The sequence below is a fragment of the Passer montanus genome, unplaced genomic scaffold (assembly GCF_014805655.1).
Source record: "Passer montanus isolate IOZ18808 unplaced genomic scaffold, ASM1480565v1 scaffold53, whole genome shotgun sequence".
In the NCBI taxonomy this organism is placed as follows: domain Eukaryota; kingdom Metazoa; phylum Chordata; class Aves; order Passeriformes; family Passeridae; genus Passer; species Passer montanus.
In genome coordinates, this window is record NW_024370263.1 from 5,211,084 (window position 1) to 5,229,957 (window position 18,874).

The 18,874-nt window shown below is 40.9% G+C and overlaps 1 protein-coding gene across 14 annotated transcripts in view; it reads left to right on the forward strand.

Moving 5' to 3' along the window:
- The window catches only part of ATXN2 (ataxin 2), a 48,556-nt gene that overhangs the window by 354 nt on the left and 29,328 nt on the right, over positions 1–18,874 (forward strand). For all 14 annotated transcript variants that reach the window (XM_039724742.1, XM_039724744.1, XM_039724741.1 and 11 more), the window contains exons 2-7: positions 6,040–6,076; positions 7,670–7,729; positions 8,427–8,498; positions 8,705–8,855; positions 15,328–15,452; positions 16,650–16,741. In XM_039724742.1, coding sequence (XP_039580676.1) covers positions 6,040–6,076; positions 7,670–7,729; positions 8,427–8,498; positions 8,705–8,855; positions 15,328–15,452; positions 16,650–16,741 — 537 coding nt within the window. The remainder of the gene's footprint in view (positions 1–6,039; positions 6,077–7,669; positions 7,730–8,426; positions 8,499–8,704; positions 8,856–15,327; positions 15,453–16,649; positions 16,742–18,874) is intronic.

Consider the following 18,874-nt stretch of genomic DNA (forward strand, 5'->3'; position numbering starts at 1 on the left):
GGTGGGGGGGGTGGGTGTGGGGGATTTTAAAATTTATTTTAATGTCTACGGATCGTTATTATTTATAATTTTTTTTTAGTATTTTTTATTTGATTTTTTTTTTTTTTTAAAATAATGGAAATCGCAATAAAATTCTCGCGGGAAGGCGGGCCGCGCCGCGCCGCTGGATGGTGGCTCCGAGCGCGGCCTCGCTTTCTCTCTCAGATTTTTTGGGGCAGGAACCTTGCAGAGGCTGAGCCCTCTCCTCGCCTTCCCCCCCCCGCCCCACGCTCCTGCCTCTGGAAGATTCATCCCGCTCCTGCTCTCAGATCGTTAGCTACGGAAATCCACTCACATTTCCCCCCTTTTCTTTCCCTCAAATAATAAACTCTATAGTGCTGTGAATTTTTCCGGGGCTGCGGGGGTCATAACAAATGATCAGAGCAGGACGTTAACAGTTCTGAAGGTCACAGTCACTCAGAGCAGTTTCATTTCGAGTTTTATTCATCTTCCTCTTCAACTGGATGCTTATTCCCACTCGGTTTTGTGCACTGGCAATAAAACAGAATTTACAGTGGCCCCATTGTTGGACATCACTGGAAATAGGGTTTTACTTTGTTCCCAGCCATTGGAACTGGAAGCGGAAGAGCTTTGGAAGGGCTGAAAAGGACAAAATAAATAAGAACAACAATACCTCAGCAGCTCAGAGCACCAATTTAATAGTTTTTACATATGGCATTAGGTGGGACGCGATATTTACTGGGCTCTGTCCCTGCCAACACACAGTGGCACTGTAGAGGTTAACGTGAAGGGCAACAAAACCTCCAGCTCATTTTTTGAAATTCAGCCTGATGGCAAGCACTTGCCCCCATAGATCTGGGCATGGGAGTTCAAATTTTCTCCCAAGTTTAAGATTAAAGCCACTGGATTTCTCCTACCAGTGTTGTCTTTCTGGTTCTGTTGGATAAATTCCACTTCAGGACTCCTTGGGGAGTTCTGATGGGGCTGCTGAACAAGTGATGTGTTCCCTCAGAGGTGTTCATGCTCTTTCTTTCTTAATTTTTCAAATTTTTTTATGAATGGAGGGGCTGTAAAATCACAGTCCCAGGCCTGCTGGAGCCCCATGGAACACCTTCAGAGAACTTCCCCTACACCTATCCTTGGTCTTTTGGGGAGTGCAAATTCAAAGATGGTTCATGCTGTAAATCTGGCCATGTGAATGAAAAGCTGAGTGGCTTTTCTGCTCAGAAAAATTAAAATTTAGGTGGCTGCATCTTGGTGTCAATTTAATGCATTATATTCTTTAATAAAAACTTAAAACATCTCCAGTGTATGTCAAGCTTTCTGCCCAGCAACTCATTTCCCTGCAGCAATAACATTCTCATGCAGAAAAAAAAATTACTTTTCATGGCTAAGTTGCTCTTGAAAGCTTAGTTTGGGCAGAAAACTCATTGATAATTAACTGTCCTGGGCCTAATTTCCTGCTGTGGGTTTGTTACTGGGAGAATTGGGCTGAGCACTTGTCCTTGTACCTCTGATCATGAGGGAAGGGTCAGCTCTGTCCCTGCCTTGTCTCCATGGGTTCATACTGCTGCACATCTGTATTTCACATTAGAAAAGGTAAAATCCCCTGTGAACAACCAGTGTTCTTTGCTGTCCTATTAATTGCTTTTAGACAAAGGGAAAAATCAGAAATAAAGGCATCCTTGAAGGTGTTTGAGATAAAAAAGGATTGATACCTTTATCATGAAGAGGCCCCAAGTGAAGTGCTGTGTTTGTTTAATGTGCACTATGGCAGATGGGCTTGGGCTGCAGGGGAGATGCCAGCAGCACAGCGAGCTGTAATTAGGGAAAATGTAGACTTGGTTCACAAACTATCAGAACATTATCCAGCATCCACTTTCTGGGTTTGAGTGGAGTTTTGCTGTTATGCAAGCACAGGAGGGTTAGCTGTACTCTGGCTGTTGTATCTATCCCAGCCTTCCTCCATCTCCATCCTTTTTTTGTTCATTTTTCCCCATTGTTATTTTATCGGAAGGCAAAACGCCTCAGGGTCAGGGTTTGGATGTTTCTTGTCTTGTTACAATTGTGGCAGAAGGGAATTTTCCTTTTGGTAACTTGCTTGCCTAACTAGGCTTGGGGGTCCTGTAAGAATACGCAGAGTTACTGTCCTTTAAAAATTAAATTAAACACCATTAAAAAGCTAAAACTGAAGCCACCCCATGGTTCAGTCTCCAAAGAAAATGGCACAGACTTCTTGCCTCCATTTATTTTCCTTTTTCCTTGACATCCCTTTCTTGAGAGCATGGTGACCATCCTGTTCTGAGGGAAGGGAAGGGGAGTGTTGAGTGCCAAGGTGCTGGAATTTCAGGGCAGTGCCTGTTCTGGAGCTCTCACACGTGCTGGTCAGAGGTTTTTGAGTTGCTTCTGACATCTTTGTGTGGGTTTTAGTGCAACTGTGCTAAACTGCTGAGCAGAATGCCTGCTTAACCTGCAGGCCTCTTTCCTTATCACTGGGTGCACTTTAGGGTGGTGTTACATCCCTGGTTTTGAGTAACTTTTAATTTAACAACTGATTCATGGCAATGTCTGTGAGGGTTCTTCAGTGACTAAGCCATCAGCAGGTTCCAGGTGTGCACTGGGCCAGACTTGAGTCAGGTTGTTCAATATCCAGATGCTGTAGAAGCTGTCACCCAGTGTGGAGACAGGAATTGACATTATTGATGTCAGTATTGGGGGAAAAACTACAGAAAATAAAGCTGCAGGACTTCTTGCATAATCCTCCTTTGACATCTTCGATTCATTCGACTTTATAGAGCCAAACACTGCACTGAAATAAAACCTTGCACTTCAGATTTCTCCCTTAGAAGAAAAGCTTTGCCAGCTCTCTGCACTAAAGTTCTTTAGAGTACCCTGTAAATTTGTTTTCCAAGCTGCAACAATGTCAGTCAGTGCTCCAGAAACATCCATTCACACTTTAAATTCAAGTCTTTGTAGCTACATTTCTGCTCCAGACATTAATTGCAGTGTGGCTGCATTTATTTCTTAGTTTCAAAGTGAAGATGCTGCTGGAAACAAAACTGGAGACTTTCTTTCCCACCCGGGAGTGACTTTGTTTCCCTTGCATTAACTGGGAAAATACAAATGCGTGACCTTGTTTTGCTTATACAAACACTCTACTTGGCATGTAAACATTAAGGAGGGAGGTGAGGGATGCTGAGGAAATACTCATAAAAATAGGAAAAAATGTGCAAGTTGCTGCTGGGGAAGAAACATTTATAGTGCAGCTTTTGGGCCCTGATGGAGACTTTGCTTCTTGGGGTGTAACTGCTGGACCCAGGGGGTTGGCACTGAGTTTTAATTGCTCAGTTGTTACTTTGTCCTGAGTTTGTGACTTTGCCACCCCAAAGCAAAGGGTTTCCAGCTTGGATCTGCCAGGCTGTCCTGCCTTCCCCCAGGTTTACCTTTAACCACGTATCTGCAATGCAAAATGAATTTATTTTTTATTTTGCCATATTTACCCTAATGAAAATGGGGTTTTAGGTAGCAGGGCTATATTGCTACTGAGCCTTCTTAGATTCCCTCACCTCCATTTCTTTGTTACCCTTCTGTTCCAAATTATGTTAAACATCTGGCAAAACCCATCTACCTTCAGCTTTTGTAAAGGTCCTGAGGTTTTTTTTCATATGTTGCATCAAAGATGTGTCAAATGATACTTTGAACTTGAGTCTTCACCTATTGCAATATGAAACTCAAGTTGGTGGCCTTGGCTTTAGCAGAAGATCCAATTTTGGCTAAATTGTTGCATTTGTAGGATTGGAAAATATATTTCTTTTTTCATCTTGGTGAATGTGTTAGGGTTTTTTTTTTTTTTCCCCCCAATGGTTTGTGATTAACAGCTGTAACTGGAAAACAAGAGGTCAGATCTATAAAGAGACCTGATAGATGAGAGAATTTCTGCTTTAATTTTTGGCTCATGTAGAGGTTGGGAGTTCTTGCTGATGTGGATGTGCACAATCAGTTTGTTTCTTGAAGAAGTGTGGGTAGGAAGAGTAATTTTGGAAATGTGGTAAGAGATGGAAAATCTGGAATACTTGGGTTGATGCTTAAAGGGAATACTCCACACTTTCTGCCCAGTCTAGCAACCCAGTTATTTTCAGGTCTAAGAATACTTTGTCACTAAAAATGGGAGTGGTTTCTCTTGCAAAAACACAAAACTCTTTCACTTTTGATCTGTAGTTGATGGAGGAAAAGGAGGATCTTCTAAAATCTATGAAAGCAGCAGAAGGAACTGGTAAAATGGTTTGACTTTGGTCAAGTTCTGACCAAAATCACATTTTTGATTGTAGTAGAAGGACAAATCAAACTGAGTTGTGGCTCTTATGTGGGGGTTCCACATCTGCTGAAACGACTTTCAGATAGAGAAGGGTCTGAAAATTATGCAAAAAAAGCTGTTCCAGGTTCACAAGGCTTCAGTTCTCTCAGAAGCCATTTAACAAATGTCACATTTGGTAATTGGTGAGATTTGCTCCAGAGCAAGCCTGACATTGTGAAGCTGCCCTGTAGAAAGTTAAGGCTGATGGGTAGTTAAATAAAGGTTATTTGCATTTGAGCTTTTTTTGGTGAGATTAGCTCTCTGCAATATCCTGAAAATGCCTGCTGGGCACCCCAAATCTGCAGTTCTGCCATCAGCCAATGCCCCCAGCGTGTGTGATGCTCTGAGACCACAGCTCTGATGCAGAAGCTTGTTGGAAATGAGTCAGGTGATAGTTTAGTGGTTTTTCATTTTTTCCTCATTAAGGCCTTTCATGGCTCTCTGATGGCTTTGCTTATTTCGGCAGAATTTATTGAAGGGTTATTTATGTTCACTGAGAGAAGTTCCTTTGATTTTTTGACTACCCTGTGAGCTCTCTTTTATAAGAACCTATTATTTTGGGGGTAGGGTGTATTCAGCCCCAGCTTGGTGTTTTTAAAAGCATTTCAATGCAGTTGGCATCTAAAGAAGGTGTTCAGGAGCTCTGAGCAGCCTGGTCCAGAGGAAGGTGTCCCTGCCCATGGGATGAGGATGGATCTTTAAGGTCCTTTCCAACCCCAGCCATTCCATGATTCTATGACATCCAGGTTGGGTTTAGATTTCAGTGTTGTTTAGATAACACCAGACATGATTCTTCAGGTGTCATTATTGAAATGGTTGTGTGTCAGTAAGGTGAATCTATTTAAAAAATTGAGGGGTTTTTTTAATAGAACAGAAGATTTATTTTTGCCTCACATTCCAGTGAGTGCTCCTGAAGTCATAACACAAATCTAAATCACTATAAGGAGTATTTGAAACTAGGACTTCTTGGTACAAGGGAGGAGCTTAGAATTAAGGCACACCAGTGGAGTTGAAGAATTTGGGGACTTTTTTAGCTGCAGGGATGTTTTGGGGCTCAGGTGCCTGGGGTGGGGGGCACAGACTGACCCTTCTCAGTGTCCAGGGTGTTCTGAGCATCCCCAAGTGTCCTGAGTGCTGCACAGTGACAGATTGGCATTAGGAGGAACTGGTGTTTTTGGGGGAATGGACAGAATTATTTGGTTTGCAGCGTTGTGAGAGCAGTTAGAAACGAGCTCTGTAGGTGGAACCTCACAGTCAGGGCTGGGTCAGTGGTTTGGGTGGCCCAAATCTGACACAGTGACAACGTTTGGAGCCTCCTGGCTCAAGGAAGGGACCCTGTGCTGGGTAGGGCTTGAGGCTGATCTTGCCTTTGTGTGCCTTAAAGTTTTGGAATTTGCTTTAGTTGCAGGATTATTCTTTCATTCTTACTCTGATTTTACAAACTTAGTATTTTCCTCATTTTATCCTTTAATTTATCACAGGTTGCTTGCTGATGGCCCTTGGTAGGTCAGCAGGTTGGAGATAAACCCAGCGGGTCCTTGTCAGGCTCTGCCCTCTGGGAATGCTGGTTTTCCTGACCCCATTCTCAACTCTAAATTAAGATGGGTTTGGAATTCTTGCTTGGTAGGAAGTGGAGCAGTTTCAGCAGCTCTTTAATCATCTGCCATGTGTGTGTTTCATTCCAGAGGCCGCAGCAGTGGCAAAGGACCACCTCAGCCTACGGTGAGTTTGTGGTTTCTCCTCTTTGTGCCCATGCAGGGTATGAGGAAACAACTTATCAGCATGGCAGATACTGAAATATTCTCTCCCTTTTCACCATGGTGGGTGGATACTTCAGAGTGAAATACAATTTTCTAAAGAGTATCATCTCACATTCATTAAGTCTCCTGGGAGGGTTGAAGTGGGGAAGATTCGCTTAAACTTTTGACTGCACTAATATAAATATTCTTAATTTTCTTGCAATTACAGCTGAAAATATAAAAAACATGTAATTTAAAGCAGTGCTTTTTGAATTAGTTCCTATCTGAAAATTCTAACCTTAGCTTCTCCCTTAAACAGATGGCAGTAAGGCAGCATTTAATGACATAAAAAGAACGACTTTGTTTAGCTTTGCTATAAAATTGCTGAACCATTGTTCTCAGTAGCTCCAATGTGCAGCTTTAGTTGTTCTCAAGCCTTTGTATTACTGGAGTGTAGATGTGGCCTGACTTGCAGAACATCACTTTATCAGAGCTAAATTCATGGATCTTGATTGAAAGAGTGAATCTTTGAACTTCACTAATCAAATATTTGCCAATTTGTTGCTGGCCTGGTTTTCAAAGATGCCTAATTTTGGGGAATGGAGCAGAAGCAGGAAGATTTAAAAGGGCTGCAGTTTGCTTACATAAATGTTTATTGAAGATACCAAGACACTTGAGAAAAACTAAAGAAGCTTTGAGGAAAACTGATGGAAAAAGTCATAGGCAAGCACTAAAATTTCCCTAATGTTGATGTGCTGTGTACTGAGTGCTGAGCACAGGAGTGTCCCCAAACTTGTCTGTTCAGCCCAGGAAAGTGGCTGACCATTAAAAATATGTTGTCAGTTGAAAAAATCAGAATATGGTGAGATCTCAAGAGCTGTTTTAGCATCTCTTGTTTTACAAACATAAAGAACTACCAGAAATTGCAACAAAACACCTGCACTGAGGTGAATGTGTCCTCCAGCAGCCTGGGGACACCTGCCCAGCTCTCCCAGTCAGGATTGCAAATCCTGGTGTTGCACTGAGTTACTTTGGACTAAATTAATAATAGGGTTTGTGGCAATTTAGCACTCCACAATTTGATGGCTTTAGCTGCTGTTAATGTGTGTAATCAGGGCTGGGAGATGAAAGGATGAGCTTGAGCAGGCCTGAAAACACCTTTTTGCTTCTACAGCACTGCAAGTGCTTTATTCTCTTGATGGTTCTTAAAACCAGCAGGGCTTTTTTTGTTTGAAAACAAAGCCCTGCTGACATCCCTCAAATCTGTGCATATCAGCTGCACCCAGCCAGCCAGAGAATTTCCTTAATGGAGTGACATGAGGGGCTCTCCTGGGATTTTCAGCTTGTTTGGGAGGGTGTCAGATCTTTAACTGGTCAGAGAAAAGTCAGGGGCCCTCTGAGAATCTCCCCTGGCATGTTTAGTATTAATATTTAATAATAAACATTCCACATGTCTTTCCTGAGTAAGATTTTTACCCAATGTTTCTGAGATTTTCTGTGTACTGATGAAAGCCTGGGGTGGGTGCTCTGCCTTTGGAATTTCTCCAGTATTCATGATGACTTTCTTATTTTTCAGATTTCTTTCGATGGCATCTATGCAAACATGAGAATGGTTCACATACTCACATCAGTTGTTGTAAGTCTTCATATTTGGAAGAATGGTTCCTTTATGGCAGGGAATTGTTAACTAATCCACTAATTGTAATATAAAGGAGTGAATATTAAACTTTAAACATTTTATGCCAAAGTTGAGCTTTAAAAGATCACAGAAATTTTAGGCTTGGAAAGGTTTAACTCTGATTTGCAGAGGTACAGCAGATTTCTTAGGTGCACTGGTTGTATTTTGAATTTCCTGTCTTTAGAGTGGTTCTGGATAAATAAAATGAGTGCATGTGCAGGGATTAAAAACCTTTCTCCCAAGATTTTAAGGGAAGCCCTGACATGGCAAAATAAATAAGGCAGACTGTCCCACATCTGCTTGAGGGCAGGATAAGCTTTTATCCTTATTTGTACCCACACAGGCACAGATTTGGGGTTTGCACAAAACCTCCTTTGTGTGTTTTAACTGGTCAAGAGTCTTGTGAGAACCAAATATTCTCCAGTGAGTATCTTAAATCCCTTCAGAACTGCCCATACACACCCAGCTATTTGAATTTGCAGAGCACAGCAGTGTATTTATAAATGGGCAGATGCTGATGGAGGAAATTTGGCTAAAAATTGAGTTGTGTTTTTACACTTTGGACCTATGTACAGAACACATGTTTTAGAAAATCACTGTAATGTCATTTATCATCTTGGTAGAAAGTTATATTCTCCTTTTTCTTCCCTTCTAGGGATCCAAATGTGAAGTACAGGTGAAAAATGGTGGTATATATGAAGGAGTTTTTAAAACCTACAGTCCTAAGGTAATTTTTTACATTTTGACTCTTCCCTATTGTGAAAATTCCTAATATGGAATGACCAACATTTGATTAAAATTGTAATATTTACTCTGCATTATATTTACAGTTCATGCCTAGATAAAAAGCAGCTTGTAAATACCTAGCTTTTGCAAATTTTTGAAGGGCTGAGTGTGCAGTAAAGCAGTGCCCTGTGCTTGTGTTTCCCACAGTGTGATTTAGTGGTTGATGCTGCTCATCGGAAAACTGCAGACTCCAGTTTGGGGCCAAAACGGGAGGACATCCTGGAGAGCATCTTGTTCAAGTCTTCAGACTTTGTTATGGTGCATTTTAAGGATATGGATACCAATTATGCCAGAAGAGGTATATTTGCTTCAATTTTTTTTTATGTTTTGAGATTATAATTCAAAGTTTTTGAAGTAGATGCTTTAGAATCCAAATACTGAAGTTCATATTTAGATTTGTAGTTCTTAAAGAGTGCAAAACTTCAGCACTTTGTGAAATCAAAAATTCATAAATTAAAAAAAAATGTATTTTTGAGTAGTTGTTTTGGTGTATGGAAAGCAAAGCCTTAGTGGTTTTTCAGAATATTTTACAGATTCTATGGAAGGTAGACACATTTTTGTAAATATCTTCCTAAATTTCTCTGTTAAGTGTTATGCAAGAATCATTGAATGCAGAATTTCTCAGAGTTGAGATATATAGTCTATACTGAGGTATAATCTGTGTCTAAACATGCATTCATAGAAATATTCTATAAATACTCCTGCAAACAAAGCTAGAAATTCTTTTAAAATCCTCTGTTTGTGTTTTAATTTCTCCTCTACTCCTTGTAGACCTTGTAGACCAGAATAGAGAGGTGACAGACAAATCTTAAAATCTTGCAGGCATTGAAACTGTTCAAATGAAACAATTTTGCAGGCAGTCTTCATACGTTAATGTCTGACCTCCAAGCCCCTGATTATTCTTCTGGAACCTAAGAGCTCATGAGTCAGTTCTATTCCTTTGCACATTTCTCTGGTTTTGGGCAGCAAACCTCCAGAGTCTTTATGCTTAATCTTATTGATTTGCTGGGATAAGGAATAAAAGAAAATACAGGTTTTTATGGCATGGGGTGGAATGGTCTCTGTGTACATTTACAGGCTGATTAACAACTGTCACAGGAGCTCAGTGCTTATTGGAACACAGGTTTTATTCCCATTAGCTGGGACTTAGAGACGAGTAGAGATTTGAGGACATTTAATGAGAATTTCTCTCTTCACCTTGTGTTTGTACCTGTTCTTGCCTGATCTAAAGCTGCAGAATGAGAGGTTTGTTGTTTCAAGGAATTTTTGCTTTTCCCAGATGATGATGCATAATGTCAGAGCAAATGCAGCATTGAAATGCAGATAAGTTCCAGGTTCTGGATGGGACTTGGAATTTAAATTACATGAGAGCTGTTTTATAATGGGTTTGGTATGAACATCACTTTAATGTAAATGTAAACTGGGCTCTGCCTCACCCAATCTTTATAGATTTTGAGCAGACTGAATGAGGAATGTACTACTGCTTCTAGGAATAATTGCTCAATGGACATTTTCTAGAAGAAAATGACTGTTTCAGGTTGAACAGTCCCTCAGTTCACTTTATTAGGTGGAATGACTGAGTCTAAATCTCTTAAATACTGGAGAGCTGAAATAAAGCCATAAAAACTTGGGGAGAAAGATAAACTGGAAGGCTGCAGAACTTGATAAGTCAGAGTGGGTGAATTAATCTGCTTTCCATTTCGTCCCAAAAATACATTATCTGGAAATGACACTTGAAAGTGTAACTCAGTCTCTGATCACACCTTCAAATTAGAGCAACGAGGGGTTTTCTGCTTCCTGGGAAATTAAACAAGCAAGGATTGAAAAGGCTGGAAGTTTGGGAATGTGCATGAAGGAGCTGCTGGCCTTTGTTCTTGTAAATAAACCCAAATCTTGGTGGTGCTGGATGATTTAGAGTGAAAACTGACTCTGAACTCCTTGGTGCTCCTTGTTTTGGGAATTGTCCCTGCTTGGTGCTCTGGTTACCCTTACCTGGGAACAGAGACTTTTAAATTGTCTAACCCTCAATGGTTTTTGACTTTCATAGGCAGGTGAGGAGAATTTGGGAATACTTGGTTGGAAAAGCTTTAAAATCATAGTCAAATAAAGAGCTTTTCATCAGCTCTCCATTGGGAGGCTTACCTGGAGCAGGGGTGCTGGGGTCTGGTGATCCTTGTGGGTCCCTTCCAGCTCACATTATTCTGTGATTCTCTCTGTGTAGTTTCTTACCCTGTAGGACTCTTCTAGATTTTGTGGAGCCCTTGAACTAAATAAATATCTGCAGAATATGCTGTTTTCAAAATTTTAATGCATCCCAATTCATTATAAGTATCTGTGGATTTTATTCTGCATTTGTTCCCTGCTGGGCTGGAGGAATGTGGGCAAATGGGCTCCTGGCTGTGGGTCTGGATCTTCTGGTCCACCCTCAGGTTTGAGTAGCAGAGATGTTCTCTGGATGCTGAAAAAGACACTGGAAGAGGAATGGGAAAGAGCAGCAGGTGGGGAGAAAGGGAATGGGATGGAGTCTCCTTTCAGAAGAAGGAAAACAGAGTTGAGTGTGAAAGCCTCTGCCAGAGCCTGCCAGGCAGCTCACAGTGCTATCACAGCCCTGCAGCTTTGGGGCAGGGAGCTGATAACCCAGCCAGAGAGCTCAGGGAGGGAGCAGCACTGCAGGCCTGGGGGTGCAGCTGGAGCAGCACACGTGGGCTTGTGCCAAGCATGACACTGCACCTTCAGAGACTCCCCTGGGAAAGCCTGGGGTCTGCCCAGATTGTAAAACTGGGGGAGAAATTGGTAGGTCTGCACAGGGAGGGGTGTTGTGGCTGTGAATGTTCCAAAAATCAATGTGTCCCTGTTTCCTGGGCCTTTATTTGCAGCTCTGTCAGCCTGCACAGACCTTGCAGCTCCTGGAGGTGCTTGTTTGGCTTCCAGAGGAAGGGGAGGGTTTCTCTCTGTGGAATTGAGGTTTGCTGCAGTACAGGCAGGCTGATGAATGAAACATACACTGGAAAACTCAGGTGAAGCTGTATTAAACCCATCATTCCCCTTCCAGACTGTTCTGTCTACTCCTAAAGAAGGAGTGACACTGATTTCTGCATGTGCAGTGGAAATCAGCTGCTAAAACCCCACTGTCAGTGCAGGCTGAAATCCTTGGCTGTGCATTAATATTAGCACATCTTTCTGCTTCACTTTGAGTGCTGAGATCCTGCTGCTGCTGGGTGATTTGGGCTCCTGATTGATGCAGGAGCTTCTTTTTGTCCTGATTTTACACCAGAAGTGTTTCCTGGGAGCCCTGAACACTGCTCAGTCCACAGAGCTGGTTTGCATGGGATTCAAATTTCAGTCAGGCTTTGGAGTTGCCTTCTTGGCTTCTCTTTAAAGACAAGACAATTCAAACATCATAACTTAGTGCTAAAGTAAAAGACTTCTGCAATGTTTTTATTGTTTTTTGGCATGCTGAGGAAAATACTACAAATCCAATGAAAAGAAAGGCAGAAGAGAATTGGCTATTTAAGTTTTTCCTTGAATTAGCTCTGAGAGTGGCATCCTTCCAGAGAAAGTGTTGCAAGGGGAATAGCAGAAAGCATCTTTTGAACAAAGGAAGGAAATGTTGGCTCTGCAGAGCCGGTGGTAACTGGTTTTAATGTTTCAAATCAGTAGTAAGTAGTTACAAAACAAATCAGAGTTTACTGTTGAAACCTTTAAGGCGAAACCTCAGTTTACTTTGACTTGATCAAAGCTTCAGTGAGTGCCATCAGCACCTTTGGCACGTAACACTGATTGGTTTAATGGCATTTCAGCTGCAGACTGGCACTTAATTGCACATTTGTGCTCTTCACCAAAATCTGTTTGTGAAAACAAGCATGTTAGACATTGAAATTAATTAAACCCGGACTCTTAATTGCTCTGCTCTGGCAGTTTTTTCTTTAACTCAGTTAGTAGCACACACTTAAGGAATTTGCCCCAGCTGAGTTTTTCGCAGAATGTGTATTTTTAATTTGCCTTAATATGAATTTCCATTGCATAGAGCTCTCCTTGGGACTTTTTTTCCATTCATGAAAAATGATTTTTTACCAGGCTTTAAAACAAGGTCTTTGATACCCAACTCCTCTGCTTAGGAAATGCCACATTAAGCAGGTACAGAGGCACTGGAGGCTAATTGGGTGTTACAGCCTCAGCCCCGTGTTTCACCAGGTCCCATTTGATCTTTAACTCGGGTTTTACCATGTAGAAAAGGGATTGATTAAAAATTTGGCCTTGTCAAGGTGTCATGTGAATTGCTCCTTCAACAGCTCAGAGATAAGAGGCACCAGATAAGGGGAAAGCTGAGCCTGGGCAGTGTCTTGTCAGTTATTGCCCTGCCATCAGCACTTCCAGCAGCAGCTCATGCTTTACCTTCTACTTTATTAATCATCCTAAGAGCCACATTTTTGTTTGGGAAACTGTTATTTTTAAAGTTTTTTACATTCATTCTCAAGTGTGTTGCTGATTAATTTTGGGAGAGGCTTTGCTGGGTTTTTAATTCTGCTCTCCCATGTGCCTGCCCTGCTGTTTGTTCCAGGAAAATTCTGATCTGTGCCTTGAGGTACCATCCTGCTGCACTTAAACTTTGCCTGGATGCTCTTGAGACCACATTGTCTGGCTGGGAGTGCCTTTGTAGCTTGAATTTCTCCTGTCTTTGGGTTTTCTTTGAGTTGTAGAGGTTAAAAAGGCAAAGTCTCACTTGTGACTTTGATTGGAAAATGAGAGAGGAATGCAGAGCAGTGGAGCTTCCTGTGCCCTGTGATACCCTGGATTTACTGGGAAACTCAGCAGTGACTGCACACATCCTACTCAGACCTGCAGCACTTGCTGATAGTGGAGTTTTTGTTTTGACTTGGGTGTTTTTTCTGTCTGTATCATTACAATAACAGCGCTTCTGAATGTTTATGTGGCTGTTTAAAGAAGAAAATTAGTGGGTTGAGTAGATGAGTCTTGTTAAGCTGGTATTTTATTCACAGTATCCAAAATGGCACAGTTGTGTGGAGTTTGCCTGGAGGAATTTAATAGAAATTAAGGAAACACCCTTCTGAAAAACAGATTGCCTTCATCAGGTGCTGCCATCAGGCTCCTAATTCACATTTCTCTAATCTCACTGGAGAGGAGCTCCCTCCATTCCCAGAGATGCAGAAACAAATTTCAGTTTCCTAAAAGACATAAACAGCCTCCAACTTGGGTTTGGTGTGAAATGTCCCGATCTGAGCAGAAATAAAACATGGAATTAATGATGTTTGGGGCAGGAGCAGCATTGGTTTATCTGAGTTAAGCCGTGGGGTATTGATAAGGTAAATGCAGAGTTTACATTCCTTAAAAATCTTAAAAATATGCTCTTTAGTTCCTACTTAACTATGAGTTGTAGCTCAGTGTTCCTGTGTAGTTTCAGATGACATTTGAACACACACATTTATAGTATATATTATAATAAAGTATATTTTAAAAGCTGGTTTTGTGAGCATTTCATGGGATAGTGCTGGCTGTTATTAGAGAGACCAAATACAGTGAATTTTTATCCAATATATGTGCAGAATTTCACTGTGAGATTGGGTAAAACAGGAATAATAAGCAGCATCAACAGTCTCTAAAACATCTTCAGTGATTGTGTAAAAGCTGTTACATCAGTGGCCATCTTCATATGTTGGGAATTCTTTTCATAATAGCTTTAAAGTTCTTTTTTTTTTAAGCAGATTTTTAGATCTTGCCAGAAGTTAATTTAGGCCATGTTTTTCCTTATCTGGCACTGCCTGGTGGTTTGATTTCATCTTTTCTAAAGGTCTGAAATCTTTGCTCCTTATTTCATCAGCAGAATGATGATAGGAGATTCTGGATTGAAGACTTATTTATTTTAGGCTGATTTATTTATTTATGAGCTTATAACAAGCTTATTTGATTTTTTAAAGTTCTGTGTGTAGTTCTGATATCCAGTTGCTTACAAATACAACAGCTTGGTGAATGGCTTTAGATGTATTTTTACAGCAATTGAAATACTCAGGTATTATTCCTTTTTAAGTCTGGCTTGAATGAAACATGAACAAGTCAAAATAAATGCCTGTGATCTTTATTTTTTGATTTTTTTACAATTTTTATAAACAATAGAAGAACCTTATTGATTATTTATTCTCTTGTGTTGTTGAGAACAAAAAGTAGAGAGTTCCTGAATTTTTCTGTGTGATTTGGATAAGCTGCTGCTTGGAAAAACTCTGGCAGGAGAGGAGACCCCTCTGTTCATGTCACAGGAAATGGGAGCACCAAGCTCATGGATAATGGCTCTGTTGGTGTGTTGAGGAGTTGTGGAAATAGAAGAAATTTGGATATTTGAAAGGAAAATTGCATTTTGCCCATTTAGGGAGTTGCTTTCCTGCTTTTTTTGATATTTCCACACTATTGTGGTGTGCACTTGTGTGGGCTGGTTGGAAAAGAATTTTATACAAGTCTTTGGTTTTCCAGAAGAATAGGGATCCTTGTGTTGTCTTTTTTTCTCCCAAATAAATATACATGTAATTGTAGAAAATGTATTGAAATAACTGAAAATAATTTTATTTTCTGATGTGGAGAAGTTAGTCTGTGCTTTAATCTGGAGTAGATCTTTCTGGTGTCCAGCAGCTCCAAGAGAAGGGGAATGATGATATTGTGCCTGTGATTCAGCTGTGTTCGTGCTGTTCCTCAGCCAAAACCAGTGTGCAAACTTCCCCAAACTGGTCTCACTGGTCCCAACCCTCCTCACTCTGTTGCAGATGCTTTTACTGATTCAGCCATCAGTGCTAAAGTTAATGGAGAGCACAAGGAGAAGGATCTGGAACCTTGGGATGGAGGAGAGAACACGGCTTCCGAGGAGCTGGAGGCGCTGGAGACCGATGTCGTGAGTGATGCTTTGATCATCTCTGGCCATCAGTAGAAAATGAGCTATTTCCCTGGACATGCTTTGAAATAATTCCTTAATTTCAATCTGCTAATGAGCTTTGGAGGAGCAAAATTGCTGTCCTGCATTGTGCTGGTGGATGTTCAGTCTTTGCCAGCAGCTGCCACAGCCCTTTGGAGCGATCTGGCTGAGAATAGCTGCCTTTCAAATGGCATTTTTGGCAAAATCTGAGCAGTGGCAGCTGCTGTGGTAAGAGCTGTGCTGGACTCCAGGACCCAAAGAGCAGCTTTTGTTAAGGACTCCAAATCCAGCAATGGCCCAAAGTGATTTATGTTTAATCAGAGCATTCCTGTCTGACTGTCATTGCACTTGGAAATGATGGGGAGATTGTGCTCTGCTGAGTGTCCCTGGGCTGCAGATGGAGAGAATGGATGGAAGCCTGACCCAGGCACAGGGACAGGCTCAGATTATGAATCATTAGATGAAGAATATGGCCTCAAATGCCATGTCCTCATCTATCACAGCAGTCAGCTTTTCCTCAAGCAGAAATTCTTGTAGCCAGGTGTTCAGCCTGCAGTGTGTTCAAGGAGATAATATTACTGATTAGAGCATATGAACTTTGGCTAGAACAATTCTCCTGTCAGTTTTGGTGGCCATGCTGTAGAGCTGAGATTTATTGGAATACCCAGTACTCTCAATGCTTTTATAAAATATTCAGAGCATTTACTGTTGTGCTTGAGAGCTGTGATAGCAATTTTACTGAAGTGGGGGAGTTGTGCAGATCAACAGGAGTCTTCTGCCTGTGGTGCCTCTCAGGTAACTCCATCAGTGCTGTTGAAAAGTTTCAGAAGTGTTAATTGCACTTTTTGGAAAAGGCAAAAAAGATATTAATGTATGTATGTCTTGCTAGCCAGTAGTCTTCTAATACAGAGTAAGCATGTACTTAAAAAAACCTCCTAAAAACAGTACAAAGACTCACAACAAAGAAAAAAAAGGAATTTTGAAGGTAAAATCTGTGCAGCCGATGAACAAAGCTCCCTGAAATAAACTGTGGCATTAATAACTTTGTTATCTGGACAGTGAATTCATAGGCCCAGGAAAAAGGGCAGAAGGTTTGAAACTTCTGCCATCAGCCCTTAATTTGAAGGGAATGTGTTTCCAGTGTCATTTTGAAAAACAAGCATCATTTTCTTCTAGTCTAATGGATGGGATCCCAATGACATGTTTCGTTACAATGAAGAAAATTATGGTGTAGTGTCAACTTATGACAGCAGTTTATCTTCTTATACGTAAGTTCCAAAATATTTTGTTATTAGATTTGTATTGAATGTTCTCCCTGGTTTGACAAACTTTCTATTCTGCAGCTCATTTTGCATAGTTTCTGAAGTTGTGGAATCAAATAACTGCAAAAGCAATGAATGAATGGTGCTTAAGAAACCTTGCCAGCTTTCTGTGAATAGTTAGATGTAGAAATCTTTATGTATTCCCTTAAATGGGCACAGCTCATTCCCATTGCAGAGTTTTCTGAATTTAGCCATGCAATAAGGCTTGTTTCTTGCAAAAACTTCCAGGAATAGGGTGGAAAGCTGTGAATTAATGTGTGTGTAGCTGCTGTACCTATAGTTCTTTGTTTAACCTAGCAGAGCAGTTTGGCTAAACCCTGATTTTATTGAGACAATTGATCTGGAAGATCCTGGAATGCTGAAAAGCTGCTGATAACCAGGGTGGGGGTTGTGTGCTTGTTTAGCAGACTTGTCCAGCTCTAAACTGAAGTTTTAGTTAAATATAATAACAACTGGAATATAGAAGTAGTAGAAAGGCTGCTCTGGCTACTCTGGCAGTGATTTATTCCCCAGAGTCTGCAGCTCTAATGTTCACTGCAACTGCAACACAAATGGACTGCAGATGTTCACAGCCATTGTGAAATGGCTTCAGTATTTCCCCACTCTTTTAACCCCCAGAGCAGAAATGTATTTTATCAATATCAAGGAATAGCAGTGAATATTTTGCTTTTTGTGTCTGTGTGTGTGCACTTGTCTGCAGGTCTGTGGTTCAGCAATGTGATTTCTGTGTTTTGTGCAAATGGACCTGTAACGTGGTGATAATCAAAGTGTCCTAATCAGCTTATGTTTGAATCCTGGGGAAGCTGTTCTTTCCTTCCCTTCACTGCTCTAAGTACTTTTTGTACTTTTGAACTTCAGTCTTCCATCTTTCTGCTTTCTGGATATTAATGGAAACAGATTAAAAACATGAAGGTGGCTTTAAATTAATTCAATTTTTCCCCCTAGTCAAGCAACTTGCTTTGCATATCAGTCTGCTAAACTGGGAAGCTCTTTTCCTGATTTTCCATGAAATGCTTAGATGTGCAGCTGAAGAGTTTATTGTTTGATTGTTTTCTCTTCCTAGAGCTAAGCAATAGCAGGTAGAGTTTGTCAAACTGCATCAAGGTACAAGTTTGTGTTCCAGAAAATGTATTGATCATCACCAGGGCTCTGAACAATGTCATCCTGTCCATCCCCTTTCTCTCATCTTTAATGGCCTGTTAGAAAACATGAAATCATTGCCTGCCTCTTTAGGCTGCCATACATCCCTTCATTTTTTGCACTCACTTTAAATAAATGAGGATTATTGGCTGTTCTCCTTTACTGTGTTTTTAACAGAGGGGCCTGGGACCAGGTTTGCATTCATGTAAATCTTATTTGAGCCAAAGCTTTATGCTGAAGGGTTTTATTGAATATTCTTGCAGTTACCATTGATAAGGCCAGTAAATGTTTTGACTGGCCAAAAATATGGGGAAAAATTTGTGCAGCTGAGTGCTGGCTTGGAATTTGGCAAAGCCACTTGTTTCCTTGTTCTGCCACCAACACTTGAGCAATTTTGCATGTATTACTCTATACCTGGCTTGTATCTCCACCTACTTTCTTTGTTTTAATTCTTTATATTATTCAAAATATGGGCAGTGATTCTATAATGCCCAGCAGAGCATGGGCCAAGCCTCAGCTCTGTTCTCTATTTTTATGTAGCTTATTCTGAAGTAAGGTTGGTGGAACAACTTTTGCAACTTCAAAATCAGGGGGAACAAATTGGTTTTTAAAACCTGACACAAACATTCAGACAGGTAAACCCCAAAAATGGGTGGCAGAAGGAGGTGCCAGGTATGATCCCATCCCTGCTTGGGTTTTTTCAGTGTTTCAGTGCTCATGCATTGAATTTTGACTTGGTGGCTTTCTTATGGGATGATTTTTGCAATATTCCTTCCTGTGGGATGATTTTTGCAATATTCCATTGTCTGCCATAGAGAGAGACATGGAAAGAATGGGATTGAGGTCCTGGTACTCACAGATGAGTCAGGAATTTCTGGTCCTGTGCTCTGAAGTGTTGCATCCATCTTTTCTGCAGTTCTTCATAACAGGGAGAGCTGA